Raw genomic sequence first — 17173 nt, forward strand, 5'->3', positions numbered from 1 at the left:
TCTTCAAGTTTTCATAGATATGCGCGATCTACACTATTTTTTAAGCTTTAAATTTTATAATTAAAGATGAAAACATATTTTAAGGCTACCATAAAGATTTTATAGTATGCAAAACCACACTTCTTCGCATGATAGTTTAGAGCCCCGCCTCTATACAAACTGTCCCAAAAAAAAAAAAAAAAAAAAAAAAAAAAGAAGAAGAGAGAGAGAAGGCAAAGAAAATGAAAGGAGAAAGGATGTGCGTATTTGAAACCAAAGGAGAGACGACCAAGAAATCGGGTCAATAGGAAGCAGACGTCTCCAGAATAGGAAGGCAAGAAGCCGTCACTGTTCGTTCAAGGTCGCCGGTTGCTAAGGTTGTCAGATGTTGCTGAAAAGTAGCTATTGCAGTTATTCCTCTAAATTATCTCCTCTCTCTAAATTGTCATAACTTTTTGCCCTCTCTCTCCTCCATTAAAGCCTTCCCCTTTTCTTTCTCTACATGTTTTATCTATGCCAATTTTGCTATCTCTCTATGCAATTCTCAATGGGATGGGGAGTTGCTCAACAATTATGGTATCATTCTGGCCATTTTTCTTCAGTATTGACCTTTTAGTCTCATCTTCTCTGATCAACGCTTAATGTTAATACACTTTCATTTCATGAATTATAATAACATATTTTAAAGCATTACTCCTGTAAAATAGAACAATTATTCATTCTACCTTCTGTATCAACACCTAAATTCTATACTCTCTATTTACAATTAAATTTGGGTTCTTTGCACCTTGTTTAGCATAAACATCAACTTCTTTGTTCTACTCCATATATATATGTGAACAAATTGGCCTTGATTTATTTAAAATGACAATGTTCATGGACCTCAAACTTCTTATCTATATATCACCATCCTTGCCAGGAGTGCAAAACTTGGCCAATGATGCTAAAGGACACTACTTTTCTTCTTCTTTGCCCCCACAACAACCTTCTTATCAATTTCTTTAAACTTTTAGGAATCACATTGGAGATCTTAAATAAAGACATATAATATTGAGGTAAATTTAATAAGGTTGATCTGATCAAACTTTATCCCACCCACCAATGATAAAAACTTTGCTTTCCATGAGTCTAACTTATATTGAAATCTCCGAATCATAGGATCCCGGATAGTTCTTGGTGCTCTAATTTTAGTAATAAACATCCCCAAATACTTAATTAAAAATTTATCAACTCCACACCCTATTATTGTTATTTTTGCTTCTTTTTCTTGACATCCCACTCATGCTAGTTTGGTTTTCATCATATTTAATTTTGACTCTAAAACAACGTCAAAATGACATACAAATCCTCTTAGATGCTTTATTTATTCTTCTGAAGCTTCACAAAAAGATTTGAATGTCATCTGCATATTGTAAAAATCTAAACACTCATTTCCTAATTGCAGACTTTGAATCCTATTAATAAGTATGCATCTTCCATTAGTTTTGTCTATACATTAAGTGCCTTTTCGTCAAAAGTAAAGAGAAATGGAGATAATGGGTCTTCCTAACTAACCCTTGTTGTAGCCTTAAAGAATCCCTTTGCTCTTCCATTTATGATCAATAAAAAATGTGCACTTTATAGGCATCCCATACATCGAAGATCTTTACCTAGCTCCAGCCTTGACAATCATAACATTCAGCAACACTCGCTAATTCACTGTATTATTTGCTTTCTCCAAGATGTATATATGATGTCTTGCATATTTTCAACTTTCCTTGAGCTAAGACGCTCTTATGCAACCAGAATGATGTTTGTTATTTGTTTTCCATGAATAAAAGTGTGACTGATGTCTTGATACAACGTAAGGCAATACTTGCCTCAATCTTTTTGCTAAAATCTTATACAACAATGTCAACATGCTCATAGGTTTGATGTTATTGAGCCCTTCAATATATTTTTATTAAGAATTAAAGCAATAAAAGTGATATAAATAGCTTTCTTAATCCTTTCTCTTTGATAGAACTCCTCGACTGCTAAAAAAAAAGGATGTTTTACCAATATTGATGAATAAAACTAAGGGAATCCATTGGTGCTTGAAGCCTTGTGCTCTGATAGATTACAAATATCCTCATATATTTTAGCATAAGGGAAAGTCCTTACAAGCTATTTGAATATGTCATGTAGAGCTTTTCAAAAAGAACTATATCCATATTTATCTTCGGGAGGAATCCTGCCATAAGCTTCTAAGATGTTACATAATTGCCTCTTTAGAGCTTTCCTAATTCCTTCTTCCACTTCTTGAATTTTGATACCATTTAGGTTATTTATCTTTTGTATTCACAAAAAAACAAAAAAGTTAGTATTCAAATCCCTTCTTTCAACCACATGACTCTTGACCCTTGTCTCCAGTAAATATCTTCTAATCTTAAGCACTTTTGAAGAGCATTCTTAATCTCTATTCTTTCCATATTTGGTTCTTGCACAAGTCCTTTCTATTCCTTTTCAATTTTATAAATCATCATATTTCTAAATAACAAACTCTCAATTTTCTTTTTAAGATCATATGCTGAACTTTCTTCCATTCAATTATCTTATGTTTTACAAACTTCCACTTTTTTAAAACTCTATGTCCTTATCGTCCATTAATCATTGTTCATGACTATACTCTTTTAAAAATTCCATTTATTATTCTTTCAAATAACCATGCAATATCAAAAGATAGACCCTATATTGTGTTACATCTTGTCCCAGCATAAAAGGTGTATGATCTGAAGACATTTTGGTAGAGCACTTATAACGGGAATAATATTTCCAATGAACTACATATTAGAAACATGTATAGTTTCAACATTATCGGACTCCATTTACTTTTGTTGTACTAAATATTCTCCTCTCTTCCAAATGTTTTCCAAATAGGAGCGCATTGGAACTGCCAATATAATTACATAACTCTTAATTATTTTCCTCCTTCAAGCACAAATTCAAATATAGAAATCTCAGTTGTTTTGCCCCATCAAACACAAAAAGAAGTAAAATAAACTTAATTGCAAAAGAAATGTCAATGTATCTTTCTGTTTTGCCAAAGTAAGCAACTTGTAGAGAAGAAAAGGGGGAATATGATATTCCATATCTCAAGACTCAATCCGAGGTCATCTCTTCTCATGTTAGGCTTACCCATTATTGAAATATAACCCTCTAGAACATCCCATTTTTTATCTCCTCTCAAAATAACTTTTTCTTTAGCAGAACTAGAGCAAGAACTTAGTACTTTAAGAGCAAGAGAAACTACAATGACCCAATTTTTTATTGTTGGGCCTTGGAGCTAAGCTTTTTAAAGGTGGGCTATGACAAAGAGAAAGGGGTGATTTTGAATCTAGCTTTATAGCTAAAGAGATAGCTGACAAGAAAAAGAGAGCTTTTGAAGATTGAGAGTGAAGAGAGCGAAAAAGAGAGGGCTTTTATGATTTTCTTGACCCAGGGAATAGAAGAGAATTTTCTTTATTCTATAGCAATTCACCATACAAGAGAGATTTAAAGAAGGTAAAATTCTATAGCAATTCACCATACAAGAGAGATTTAAAGAAGGTAAAAAGCAAGTTCTTGAAAGAAATACCGAAAAAAAATTCTAATCCGCTATAGCATACTGTGTTTGAAATGGACATTACCATTCTCCAAACATGCATATATGCTCCTCAGAGGTAAAATGTATTGATTCCCTTCAACAATTTTTCTAGCTAAGTAGCTATAATATTATAAAACTCTAATTTTTGGGGTAGTTACCTGCTCAACCCAACTACCAAACTTCAAAAGAGAAAAAAAAGAAATTTATCAAATGCTCATGAGAGATGAATTATGTAGTATTTAACATATGTTGTTTGATTTAATTTTAAAATACCCATCAAAGATTATGATCCATGAGCTGGAATAGTCACAAATGTGTGAAATGTTCATGAAACGCGGGCATGGGGCATCGGTCGGCATCGAGAGTCAACCATCCGAGTGAGAGGTAAGTGAAAAGTAGCACAAAAAGAGAGCTCGTTTCTCATGTAGTTGTCGTCCTTCTAATAATGATGGCATGCTGGATCTAAGGCAAGACCATGGCATTGTAAGATTTTTCCATAGATATTAGAACATGGCTTAAAGCCTGTGGAACCGAGCCGGTACCTCTGGCACAACCTATGCTAGTCGAGTACCCCAGTTTGGCGCAGACAATATTGTAGGTATTTTGATAAATTTTTCAAAAAAAGAAAAAGAGGAAATTCAATAAGCACTTTCATCCTTGAGTCCGTGAAATAAATCATGCCCTTAAATTATACAATTGCTTCTTGATTTTGTGTTTGCATACTCTGTATTCTCTAAAAGTACTAATAGAAAAAATATGATAATTATGGTCTCATATAAAGTATGACCTTTAATACACCGGAATGACATATCAAGATTCACGTAGCTTATCCAACTAGTTGCGAAAAAACTTTTAAGAGGATGATGATAACGATGATCGAGTGATTTTGTGATGGATCCAGACTTTCAAATCATGAACGTCATAGGCGGTGGACGGTGATCATTCTCATGACCAGGCTATTTCGAGCTTCTTCTCTCCCCATCATAGGCGGTGGACGGTGATCATTCTCATGACCAGGCTATTTCCAGTGGTCATCGGGACGGTACACAGATCATCAGTATCCCTTGGTCACAAAATATCAATTTTGAGATCCTTTTTCAAGCAGCTTATCATCCCGACTGAGAGGGAAATGGTCCGTGGTATGAAAGCCGGAGTAATGGAGGCCGGGAAACAAGGGTTAGGGTTGGGGTTTTCGTTCACATCAACCTGCAACTCTTCTTTATCCGTGAACAAGAAAATCACAAGCTTTTAGACGATAATGGCGGTTCGAATGGCGAGCTCCTACTCTATCTTACGCTATGCTTCCCCTCCTTTCTGTGGCTTCCGTCGCGCTCGCGGGTTTATGTTGCAGAAAAACATTGAATTGGCGGTACGGTTTTCAGTGATGAGAACCAGTTCGTCGAAGATGTTTAGTGCTCGAGACTATTCTTCTTTTAGCTTAGTTGAGATTGTCATGGAGGAGCTTGAAGCTCTGCGTAGGAGGCCAAAGAGAATAAGAGCCACTAGCAAGTAAGTAGAGAAATATTTAATTCTAATCAACTAATAAATTTATTGCAAATTGTTCATAGTAGTCATTTACTTGGTTACGTTGGTTGATTTTTTTTTCTTCTGGTTTGTTGAATCAAATTCATTGCCTGCTGAAAGTTCATTCTTCGGGCTATGGAATATAATTTTGTATAAATTCATTGGTATTCTATATGTTAGTGACTTTCTGCTGAAATTTGGCATAATGTGAATTTGATTATCAGCCAAATGTCCAAATTTATGTCTTCATTAATGCTTTTATAGTTAACAAATGCAAATATCGTTGTCTCACCTGGCTGGATTCCTTCTGAAATTTAGAAATTTGAAAGTTACATATACATGAAACTTTAGTGTAATCCCCATTTAATTGAATAATATGAAACTTTTATGTTTAATTTTAAAATTTGGGTATGCTGACTGTGATTAAAAAACAATTGCATCTTGAATATAAATGAAACCATTCTGAAATGTGGAACTCTGCTTCATTGAAGATACAAACCTTGGCTTTGAAGTTTGGTGAGTGTAAACCTGATTGCAGTTTGATATATGGTACATTCCCTAAATGTTGGGGAAATCTTCCCCCAATATAAACCTCACATCTTTAATTTGGGACCAAAATTGGGCCTATGGCCAAATTCCATTTTCCGATGAGACATTGATTTTCTGCATTCTCATAGAGTTTGATTTTCTTTTTTCCTTTTGAGTTTTAGTATAATGAATGATTCTTCATAGGAAACATTTTTTGCTATTTTGAGTATATTTTGAAATGTGATATTCAGTATGCTGTTATATGTAGCACTTCTGTGGAAAATAAATTTTGTAGGTTTAGTATTTCAACTATTGTTCTTTTGGATTGATGATTTCTGAGTTGCCGAGATGCATTGCTAGCAAAGAATGAATGGTAACGCTCCATCTCATTGGCTGTTGATATGTTAAGTGGACATTCTAAACAATGAGACTTTGAGAAGGTATTCTCATGAAAAGAATAAAGAAATATTTTAAAAATTTATGTTTGAAAAAGGGAAAACCCCCCTATTAGACAAAGCCATTATCTTGAAGTTCCTTCATTATGACAACTTTATTCAAAAGCAATGCAGGAAAAATGGACATCGTCCATTGAAGAAATCATTCCATTGGAGGATAAAATAATTTTATTGAATCTTGATGAAGATCATGGCGTAGAATGGATGGTCTCTCATTTTCAGATTCATGGCTAAGGTGCTTAAGAAATCCCATACAGCGTTGTTAGTTTTGACGAGCTCAAAAAATTGTGTTAGGAAGTTCTATCCAATGAAATGATCCATATTTCTGATTTGATCAAATCGATACAGGCCTCAAGTTCAGTTGATACTCTTTTGCATCGTTTGAGTAGCTTACGCTCAGTCCTAGTATTTTGAATGATATGTTTTATGACATTAAGTTTTCCTTTCCATTGACTGCTGATCCAGAACTTGTAATACCTTTGACCCAAGTTGCTGTAGTTTAGCTCCAAATATGTTCAGAACCTGAGTACTGCCATCCTCTTATACTTCTTATCGTTGCATTTTATCAGTCTATTTGGATGAAGGTGCCTTTATCAGTCTATTTGGATGAAGGTGCATTAGCATACTCAATTAGGCCTGATAGAATCTCTCCTCAAGGTGTGTCTTGAGCCTTTTGACAGTAGAGGCTTGAAGGTTATAGTGGCCTTCCTCGAGTTTGGAACAACTTCTTACAAGATACTACATGAATTTAGTTGTTTGACGAACAAGTTTAGAACAACTTCATTTTGGTAAATTTATCATGGGAAAAGGAGCACAACCTAAGATAATGACTCTTTGCGATCTATATGTTTTGTGAAGCAAGAAATTACACAGAGGCTTGAAGATAAAAGCAGCTCAAAGATTTTTTTTTTTTTTTTGTTGATAAAGTTAACCAAAAGCAGCTCAGAGGTGTTACACTCTTGCAAGTTTTATATCCAGCTCACCAGTGGCACAAGTGGAGCAGTAAAGAGTTTTGGAGAATGTCAATTTCGATGACTGTATCCATGAAAAAAGAAACGAAGCTGAAACCTGGGAGATATGAGCTTTATTAATGAAAATGGCGTAGAAGACTACGACCAACATACATATGACTAGGCTGGTGCACGTTTACTTCAAGAAGTTATTTTCTTTTTTGGAAGACGTACAGGGGCACATGATGGACTTTAGCAGATGGTTAGATGGAGAGGAGTGTAGAAGAGATTGTAATGGAGAAAAACCTTAGCGATGGGTTTATTGGCTGACAACAGACCAGTATAAACATGTGTGGATTTGGAGAAGAAATAGAGATGACGGAATGAAACCAATGATTTAAAAATGAAACCGGGTTGCCGATCTGAGTCGGTTTGCTGATTCCTAATCCGGTGTGTTGACTCATGAAAAATTGGGAAAGATAATAATGTTAGTCTCTCATTCTCTCTAGTGGCCCAAACATGAGTGTCGGGCTGTTGGCACCTGACATGTGTCTAGAGTGACTAGTCCTTCATCCAAAACATAAGATACATGGCGACATATCTGTACAAATATTATTTTATATTAAATAATAGATTTATATAATAAATGTAGACGATCTTTGTGCAACCCTGTGATGTTTTATAATGGTAGAGCCTATTACCTGATGTTCCAAAAAATGGGCTGCCTAGCGCCTAGCTGTAGCCCCGCCTTGCTTGGGGCGCTAGGAATCATTGCTTTGGCCTAGGCCACCCGTTGGCGGCCGCCTAGGCACCTGCTTGGTAAAACCCTTTCTCAAGTATGGAAAATTCCCAGGAGCATGAAGTAAAATAGTAGTTTTCCCCTCAAAAGGGGGGAAAGAAAGGTACTAGGATTTCAAAACCCCCACATGCTTGTATTAGAGCTAAAAAAAATTGCTCGAAGAAAAAAATAATAATCTAAAAGCTTGATTTTTGTGAGATTGGGAAAAAATTGAAAAATTTGAGAAAGTATCCCAAATCTCACTTTTGTTTTATTGGGATCACTTTAAACCATCAAGGGAAGAACAACAAGGCCTTTTGGGGTGATTTAGAGCTTGATATCAAAGTTTATCAAATATTAGGGACAAATATCTCCATATTTGATATTCCTTCCTTATTTCGTCTTCTATGGATTTTAATAAGAGTGGGGATCTGATTCTCTCAAAAAAAAAAAAAAAAAAAGAGTGGGGATCTGGGATAGAGATTTGTTTTTTGGCTGGATAAAAATAATATGAACGAGGTTGGGGGCACTTTTTGTGGTAAAGATACGACTGCATGGGATCAGGGAGGATGTTGCCCCATGTAAGGAAATTCCGGTGGACATTAAGAACGAAATTCTTGACTACTTGGATACCAGAAAAAGGAAAAGACAGCAAAAGAGGCAAGTATGGAAGAGTTAAGGGCTAGGATAAATGTTTGTGGTGATAATGAGGAGGATGAAGATGGAAGGGAAATTGAAGTGGACCAAGTGGGTTCATCTCGAAGCTCTAAGAGATGAATTATGTTTAAGAAGCCTCAGATCAAGGGGCTAATGGAGGTCAATTTCCTCCCAAACACCAAGGCTGTTGTAGAACAAGGGAAGAAACAAGTAACAATTGAGAGCTCGAGTTGTTCAATATGTTGCTGGTTCAATATATAGGGGGCATTTCTTTTAATGGTTTAAGCAACTTCAATTAAGTGGAGGAGGCAATTGGCCAATGTGGGCCAGGGTTGAAGGCCAGAACCCAATTTGAGTTTGCAAAGCCATTACTACTAAAAGAGGTAGAAATCACTAAGGAGCACCTCAAGTCCTGCGGGGATGTGCGGACGCAATTTGGGATCTCTAGCATGGCATATTCATGAAGTGATAAGAGGAGTATGTTGAACTTGATGGTGAATTGCCTTTAAAGGAGGTTGTTTTTGAGGTCTATTGATGCATTTGATGATGTTCATGATGTACACTGTCTTTTTTTGCTTTGATTGATAAGTTGGGGTGGAGCATAGCACAAATAGATGATGTTGCACCTGTTGTGGCAGCTTGCTACTTGGATGGAACAAAAACCGGCCTCATATCTTTGGACACCATATGTTGCACACTGCATAGACGTCATGGTTGAGGTTATTGGTGCACACTGCATAGACATCATGCTTGAGGTTATTGGCAAAATGCCAATTATGAAAGGGACAGTTACAAAGGCTAAGGTTGTGACAATGTTCTTCTACAGTCACACCGTTACATTTAGTCTGATGTGGAAGTTCATTGAGAAGAGGGATATAACGAGGCCTAGGATCACGCGATTTGCCACCTTTTCCCTGAGTATGTTGAGCATATATGGAAAGAGAAACCAATTGAGAATGATGTACGCTTTAGAGGATTGGTTTGGATTCAAGTGGACTACAGATCCTGAAAGGCAAAAAGTCATGTGATATTGTTTTGTATAAGGATTTTTGGGGTGAGTTGAAGTACTCATTTAGAGTGGTTCCATCCTCGGTCAAAGTCTTGCGTGTATTGACAGTGAGGTGAAGCCCGTTGTCGGCTCTATATATGATGCATTAGATGGAGCTAAGGAAGGGATGGTTGAGGTCAGCCCAATACGGGAGATTATAGATAGAAAATGGGTTATGTAGCTTCATCGAACATTGCATTAAGCTGGGTATTATTTGAACCCCGAGTTCTTTTATGCTGATTGGAATATTGAGATGAAGGATGAAATTATGAGGGCTTTAATAAGTGACTTGAGAGGCTCATTCCTGATAAGGATATTTGAACCCCGAGTTCTTTTATACGAATGTGTATTAGAATCATTTGGGAAGGAAATGGCAAGGAGACAACAAATCTGATCCAGGTAATATATCTTATTTGAATAATTTCTATCAAGTTTCAAGTTCGGACTTTCATTATGCATAGTTTCATATGACATTATACAGTTGTAGACATAGAATTAATTTTAGAGATTGTATACAATTTGCAGCCCAATGTTGGAGCCATCATGGGACTAATGCTACAAAAATGGATTGCCTTCTGGGTGTTCAGCTTTAACATGTGGCTCATCTAGTTGTGTTTGCAATTGGAGTTCATTTGAGATAGTAAGTTTAAAATATTGCTTTAGTGTCTCAAAAGTAGTATTGTTAGATAAATTTACAGTATTACTTTGGTTCTCTGTTAGTCTAAATTCTAGCTGTAGCATTTTCCGGTAGGGTAAATACAAAGACAAGGAACAAGTTTGAACAAAAGAGGCTCAATGATTTAGTCTTCAACAAGTATATTAGAGGCTAATGGAGTGTTCAATGAGTGGAAAAAGAAGGATCTCATTGTATCCCAAGATATGCATGATGTCATTGAGTGGTTGATTAAAGACCCTAAGACTGAAGAGGTCTTGCCTAGTGAGGGTTTGAATTGGGATACAGTTGAGGGGGGTTCACGGCTGGCTTTCAACCCTAGTAGGGCCACTAGATCGAATCTCCTCTTCCTTTTGGATAGTAAAGGAGGATAAGAGAGCTATAGGATGAGGAAGACGAAGGAAGAAGAGAAAAAAATAGGGAAAAGGGGTGAGGGGGCCACTGATTTAGAAGAAACTAAGGAGGACAATTATGCTGAAGAGGGTGATGATTCTGTTGATGATGGCCTTTAATCGGATGGAAGTGCTCGGCACAAAGCCAATGATTCTAAAGATGATGAAGATTGAAGACTAAATTCTTCTTAAATTTCTTTTGTATCATTTAACAGTGAGTCTGCTATATTGTGGTTTTGAACCTGCTGTTTGGAATTTTTCCAGAGATTCAAGTCTATGAACTATGGGCTGTACTATTTCAGTTATTCAGATTTAGTACTTGAGTACGTGAGGTATACTTTGTATTGATTAATTTTAGTCTTTTGTTCAATTTGTCTTTGTGGTTCTTAGCTAGTTAATTTAGTTTTAATGTACATATTACTGCTAATTTATCACAATTGTGAAATATCGAATGTGATTCAAATTATTCAATTATTTCAATTTGTTTCAGCATTTGGACACATATATTTGAGTATAAACTTTTTTAGTATACATATAAATGCATAAATGATAGATATATCTGCAGATGTGTGCATTTGGAGCACACATATATGCATATAAGTCTGTTTTGGGCACCTAAAAACTTGGGTGCCCACCTAGCGCCTAAGAAACTTGACCTCCTTGGCCTCCTAGGTACCTCACAATGTGTTTGCAACATTGCTACTGCTCTCCATGGAGAAGGTCCGAATTCAAACTTCAAGAATTAAGTTTTATATAGTTTTGTATTAAAAAGCACTTTTCAATATTATAGAAAACAGAATTTGCATAATTTGCATGAGGAGGTCTTGAGTTCCAACTTTGGGCTTTACATTGATATGTTTTTCATTTACCCCATGTTTGTGTTAGGTTTTGTGATAGCCAAATCACTATACCCATATTTTCTTCTAAAGATTAAGGGTATTATGGGAAATAAAAAATGAATTTTCTTGAGAAGCAAGAAAGTGATATCTTTATAAGAGAGTGAAGGACATAATACCCATCCTTTGAGGGTCACCCTTTTGAGGGTTATGGGAATGGATCTCCAATATGGAGATGGGTCTCCAAGAGAGAGAGACATTACCTACGAGAGAGAGGCGGTATTCTCATGAGTTTTGGGTTGGTTAACTTTCACTTCTAAAGATAGAAAGTCTCTCGGTTGTTCTTGAGGTTATCTTTCCGGTAGCAGCATGGTATTGTGGTGGGAAAGAAGATGTTGATCGACGGTGTGGCTCGATCTGGAGAGAGGGTTTAGAAGGAAAGATCGGTGATGGTTTTTTACCGATGTTTAGAGATAGGTATTATCTCTTGTAACCTAAAACTGTAATTTTCATTGTGATAGTGGATTTTTAGTTGCTGAGGTCGTGGATGTAGTCCTATGGGGTGAACCACGTAAATTGTGTGTTGTTGTGGTGTGCTTTATTTCTTGCACTCGACTTATAATTGTATTCACCTACTTCACATTTGGCCAATTGAGTACAAGATCTTGGGTGGGATCCCGGTACTTGGGATTCCCGGTTCTGCAAGCGAGGGGTTCTCGAGATCCCTACAATTGGTATCAAAGCCATAAGGTGTGTATGGGGGGCTAAGGTTTGCATTAAGAAAATGATGAATGGTGGAGTTTGATGGATACATGGTTTGAGGTGGAGATATATGGAGGCAAAGTGTTTGTGAAAATTCCACAATGGAGGCAAGTGAGAAGAAATCAAGAAATCTATTCAATGAAGGTTGTCAAGGCAATTGTGGTGATTTTGCTATCAAGATGGAGATTGTTGGGTTTTGTGATAGCCAAATCACTATACCCATATTTTTTTCTAAAGATTAAGGGTATTATGGGAAATAAAAAATAGATTTTCTTAGGAAGCAAGAAAGTAATATCTTTATAAGAGAGTGAACGATGACATAGTACCCATCCTTTGAGGGTCACCCCTTTGAGGGTTATGGGAATGGATCTCCAATATGGAGATGGGTCTCCAAGAGAGAGAGATATGGCCTCCGAGAGACAGGCGGTATTTTCATGAGTTTTGGGTTGGTTAACTTTCACTTCTAGAGAGAGAAAGTCTCTCGGTTGCTCTCGAGGTTATCTTTCTGGTAGCGGTATGGTATTACGGTGGGAAAGAAGATATTGATTGACGGTGTGACTTGATATGGAGAGTGGGTTTAGAAGGAAAGATTGGTGATGGTTTTTACCGATGTTTAGAGATATGTATTTTCTCTTTTAATCCAAAACTATACTTTTCATTGTGATAGTGGATTTCTAGTTGCCGAGGCCGTAGATGTCCCTATGGGGTGAACCACGTAAATCGTGTGTTGTTGTGGTGTGCTTTTTATGTTTGCTTTATTTCTCGCACTCAATTTATAATTGTATTCATCTACTTCACATTTGGCCAATTGAGTACACGATCTTGGGTGGGATCCCAGTATTTGGGATTCCCGATGCCGCAACCGAGGGGTTCTCGAGGTCCCTACAGTTTGGAGGTGTCAACATGCAACACAAGAGGAAGAGTGATCTGTCTAGTTAACCCAATCACATTTCGTTCTCTCTGATGACCTACTTCCGTGATGAGAGAGAGAGAGAGAGAGAGAGAGAGAGAGAGAGAGAGAGAGTTCATTACCTTTCGTTCGCTTGTTCTGTAAGTGGAGAGAGAACTCACTTAGTTTTTGTTCACTAGAAATGGAGCAATCAAAATTCAGTGAAAACAGCTGCAAAAGGTGAGGAAATCATCTTTACATTGCTGAAAAGTTGAAGTCTTTTTTTGCCAGAAAATAAACATAAGATTTCCCTAGAATTGGTTGTTTCACTGCAAAAACACAGAACAGTAAGGGCGAAACATCAATCTCATGGAAATTCTGCTAGAGCTATCAGTCATCTTGGTCAATTGGAAATCGATGGCTTATATGTGAAGCTTGCTAAATGATTTGAATGTGTGTGTGTCTGTGGGTGGGTGTGTGTGTGAGAGAGAGAGAGAAAGAGAGAGAGAGAGAGAGAGTCTGAATTATGTGATTTATATTGGAAACAAGGGGGAAAACAGAGAGTTAGCCTGGGTATATCCATTTATTCTGACCTTTTTTTAAGTCCGTTCCGTTGAAGCCTTTGCCCCCTTTTGTTGCTCGAAAAGGTTGAGCTTCTCAAGTTCAAGAGTCAACTGGGAAAATTCCCAGAAAATACAATTTCTAGCCTGAAAAGCACCATAAATCAAAGGATATGGCAATTTTCTTGGAACTCACCATAGACCCAAGTCCGACCGAGGAACCAGATGGAACCTGCTCGTTCACTACAGTGATCTGGCCTTTTTAGTCTCACGGAGGACAAGTCCCAAGTTCGAAGGCCTCTACCATCAGGGACTCCTCGGTCCCAAGCCGACTAGGGGGATTCCAAGTTGGCTCAGCGATTTTTAAATCACTAGATGAAACTAAGAGACATGAGAAGTCCTTGCTTGAAGCTAGATGGGTGCAAATAATAATCCATGATTGGATCACACTTGTGGCTTCTTTAATCCTTGATACGATCAAGTCTAGATAGGTTTGATTCCTGCTACGAAATTGAATATAGATGATGGAAAGAATGATTGTATTGCACTTTATAAGACCAAAATAGCTTAAGGTTTTCATGTCTTTGTTTCAGAAAAGAAAATCCTCTGGATGCATTGCCTCCTTTCAGTATCATAAGGAATTTGGAGAGATTGAAACAATAGCAAGGTTATCAAATGCAAGATGTGGGCTCAAGGTGCTAAGGGGATCCAATGCGCTATACTCCTTGATGTCACCGTAGAGCAAGCACATCACTTTTGATGTGGGCAAAAAAAATAACAATTTTAAGAAATATAAAAATTTATAAAAATGCAAAGAATAACATGTATATGTGATTTATGTTTTAGTTGGCATTTAATTTAGTATTTGTTATTTTGCCCCTAATATATACAGCGTTTGAGTCTTTGATAGAGAGTAATAGAAACATTTTATGTCTCTCTTATCTAATATAGTTAAGGGAAGCCTTTACATGTGGCATCACACACATATAAAACATAAGCAACTGCTATTCCTAATTGTCTGATCCAAATGGATGGCTGGGATAACTTCAATCATGGTATTACGTCTAAAATTGTTTCAATTTAATTCTTTTTTAACATAAATCATCTTGACATGAAATTTGGGTGTGCCCACTCCTTACAGGTTGTGCACTTAAAAAAAATAAATTGAAATAACCAAAACACCTTTGCAAGTTTTTTTTTTTTTGAAGAATAAGTTTTTTTTTTTTTTAAAGGTGGCAAAATATATAAGGAAGAAACTACAGATGGGATCCCGCAGATTAGGTGCTCAAACTACATTTGTAACAATCGGAGGGGGACAGAAAAGAGAAAACTGGGAGAAGAGAAAGAGAGCAAAGAAAGAGGAGAGAGAAACTAATATTAAGGGCGTACAAACAATCAATAAAACCCACTAGTAGGGTCGCAAGAGGCAAATCGACATAGAAAAGGGAAATAGGGAGGGCATTGCAAAAGCGGACTGTAAAGAGTGCAGCAACAAGAGTTTGATATTGAGTAGGGTCTAGGGATGCAGCCCTGCAAGTCAAACAATTGAGGCACATCCCTGAATATGCGAGCAATGCAAGGGTGCTTTGGGCCTAGGGGCTTCTGATATGGTGAGCGAACGATCGCTGATGGACGATCTGTGGGACTGCTTATGGCTAAAGGGCAAACAACTGCCGGGGATCTCCTTTGGCCAAACTGTGGGGTTACTTCTGGCTAGAGGGCAATCATCTACCTAGAGAGAAAGACATGTGCAGAGGGGCTTCAGTCCTCAGCAGTTGTTATAATGTGCGGTAGGAGGAAGGAGAGAAGGAAAAAACAGATTGAAGAAAAAAAGGCTCGATCGAAGAAAATACCTCTGCAAGTTTCATGGACCTTGGTCAATTTTTTCTAGGAATTTGTTTCTTCCTTTTATTAAGTGTGACTCTATGCGAAGTGCATGCCCCTTAAATTTCATGTCAAAATGATTTGTAAAGTAAAAGTTAAAAATAAAATAAATTGTGAAATAAATTAAAAATAAAATAATATACGACGTCTAGTCAAGATCAAGCGCTCAAAGGCTAACTTGTTGCATTATGGCTAAAGCTACGCCTGGCGTCCATTCAAATTGGACAATTGGGTATAATAGGCAAAAATGTTTCACATGTGGGTGGCACCACATTTAAAGGTTTCCCTATAACTAACATGTAATATTAAATGATACAATCCATTCATTACATCTTGATAAAACACTAGAGATTATGTATTATTCCAACCAAGCAATTACAAAATAAATTAGCATTTTGCAACTAACTAAGATGTAACATATAGCTGAATGTTTAAGAGTGTGAAGTACTTTGCCAATAGATCTTAGCATTTCGCAACTAAGTATGATGTAACTTATAGCCCAATGCTAAAGAGTGTGAAGTACTTTGCCAATAGACCCAAAAATCAACATTTCATGATATTACCATTGTATGGAACTTTGATGTCTTGGTTTAATTTCTGTACCTCTTGAAACCTTTGATAACTTAATAGAACTTTGCCCAAAATCCTTCAAAAACTAGCTCAAAATCAACAAAGTGTTTTGCTGGAAAAAATCTACATGCTGTGGAAACTTTAAAATTAACAATAGAAGAGTTTCAATTTTGAAAATGTGATTGTAATCCGCATATAACTGGTAAATAAGGGGATTTGGGGGGTTATAACACCCCCAACCCATTTATCCCACTCCCGGAGGGGTGAAAGCTTTTTGTAGTCCTACTTCTGGGCATTCCGGTCACGAGCAGGTTCTGGATATGCAGGTGCATCCCATGGTGTGACTGTTTGAGGTCATTTTCCATCACTTGTATCCCCGATGCGAATAAGGAGAGAGCAGCTCGCTACCTAGGTCTACAGGTGCCAAAATGCCTGTGGACTACAGAAGCTGTAGGATAAATAAGCACTGATTTGAAGTGAAAATTCCAACAGTCTTAGAATGGTCCGAGAACGTGGCTAAGGGTCTCCTAAGAACATCTGCCAACTTTCGTCGCAATCCGGCGAGTTTTAGGCAGTGCAGATGTCAAAACAGTTTCAGGACATCCTACCTCTATCATGCTGAAAATGGGCTTTGAACTACAACACCATTATCGGAGCGTCAAATGGTCTCCAGACCATCACCATTGGATTCAGAACGGTCGAAAACCCTTGGGTACCAATTTTCGGCTTGTTTGGATGCTTCTGGAACAGGCTATAGTCAACTTACCCAAACTGGGTAGCCGTACACTATTACGGTGCGCCCTCGGCCAACCGGTTTCCATTAATGGAAACGGTGCATCACCAATTCGGGGGCAAACTTCACAAGGTTATATCTTCTTTATCTCGAGTCAGATCAAGCCCAAAGTTTGAAAGCACGTTCGTCTCGTCGACCCGGTCGATTTGATATGTGGCACGCACGATGACATGGCCCGAGTCTGGAGAAATCAAAGAGAGAAGTTTGCCGAAAAACCCAAAAGATGCAGGGAAATTCTAGCCACGCGCCTCGCCGATCAAACTCCCATATCACAGCGCTCGCGCGTCAGAT

The 17173-nt window shown here is 37.3% G+C and overlaps 1 protein-coding gene across 16 annotated transcripts in view; it reads left to right on the top strand.

The window, feature by feature from the left end:
* The first annotated feature begins 339 nt into the window (after window positions 1-339).
* Window positions 340-17173, top strand: part of EMB2730 (Ribonuclease II/R family protein) — a 33820-nt gene continuing 16986 nt past the window's right edge. For 12 of the 16 annotated variants that reach the window (XM_020668409.2, XM_088874786.1, XM_088874795.1 and 9 more), the window contains exon 1: window positions 4472-5092. Coding sequence is in view for 10 of the 16 variants with exons in the window: in XM_088874782.1 (XP_088730908.1) it covers window positions 4842-5092 (251 nt within the window). In the remaining 6 variants the exon portion in view is untranslated. Of the gene's footprint in view, window positions 556-4471; window positions 5093-17173 lie in introns of those variants that run through there. The other 4 variants (XM_006846162.4, XM_020668408.2, XM_088874789.1 and 1 more) reach the window with 4 other exon arrangements.

This window comes from Amborella trichopoda, chromosome 8 (genome assembly GCF_054954075.1).
Source record: "Amborella trichopoda isolate Santa Cruz 75 chromosome 8, AtrichopodaSantaCruz75HAP2 v2.0, whole genome shotgun sequence".
NCBI classification, from domain to species: domain Eukaryota; kingdom Viridiplantae; phylum Streptophyta; class Magnoliopsida; order Amborellales; family Amborellaceae; genus Amborella; species Amborella trichopoda.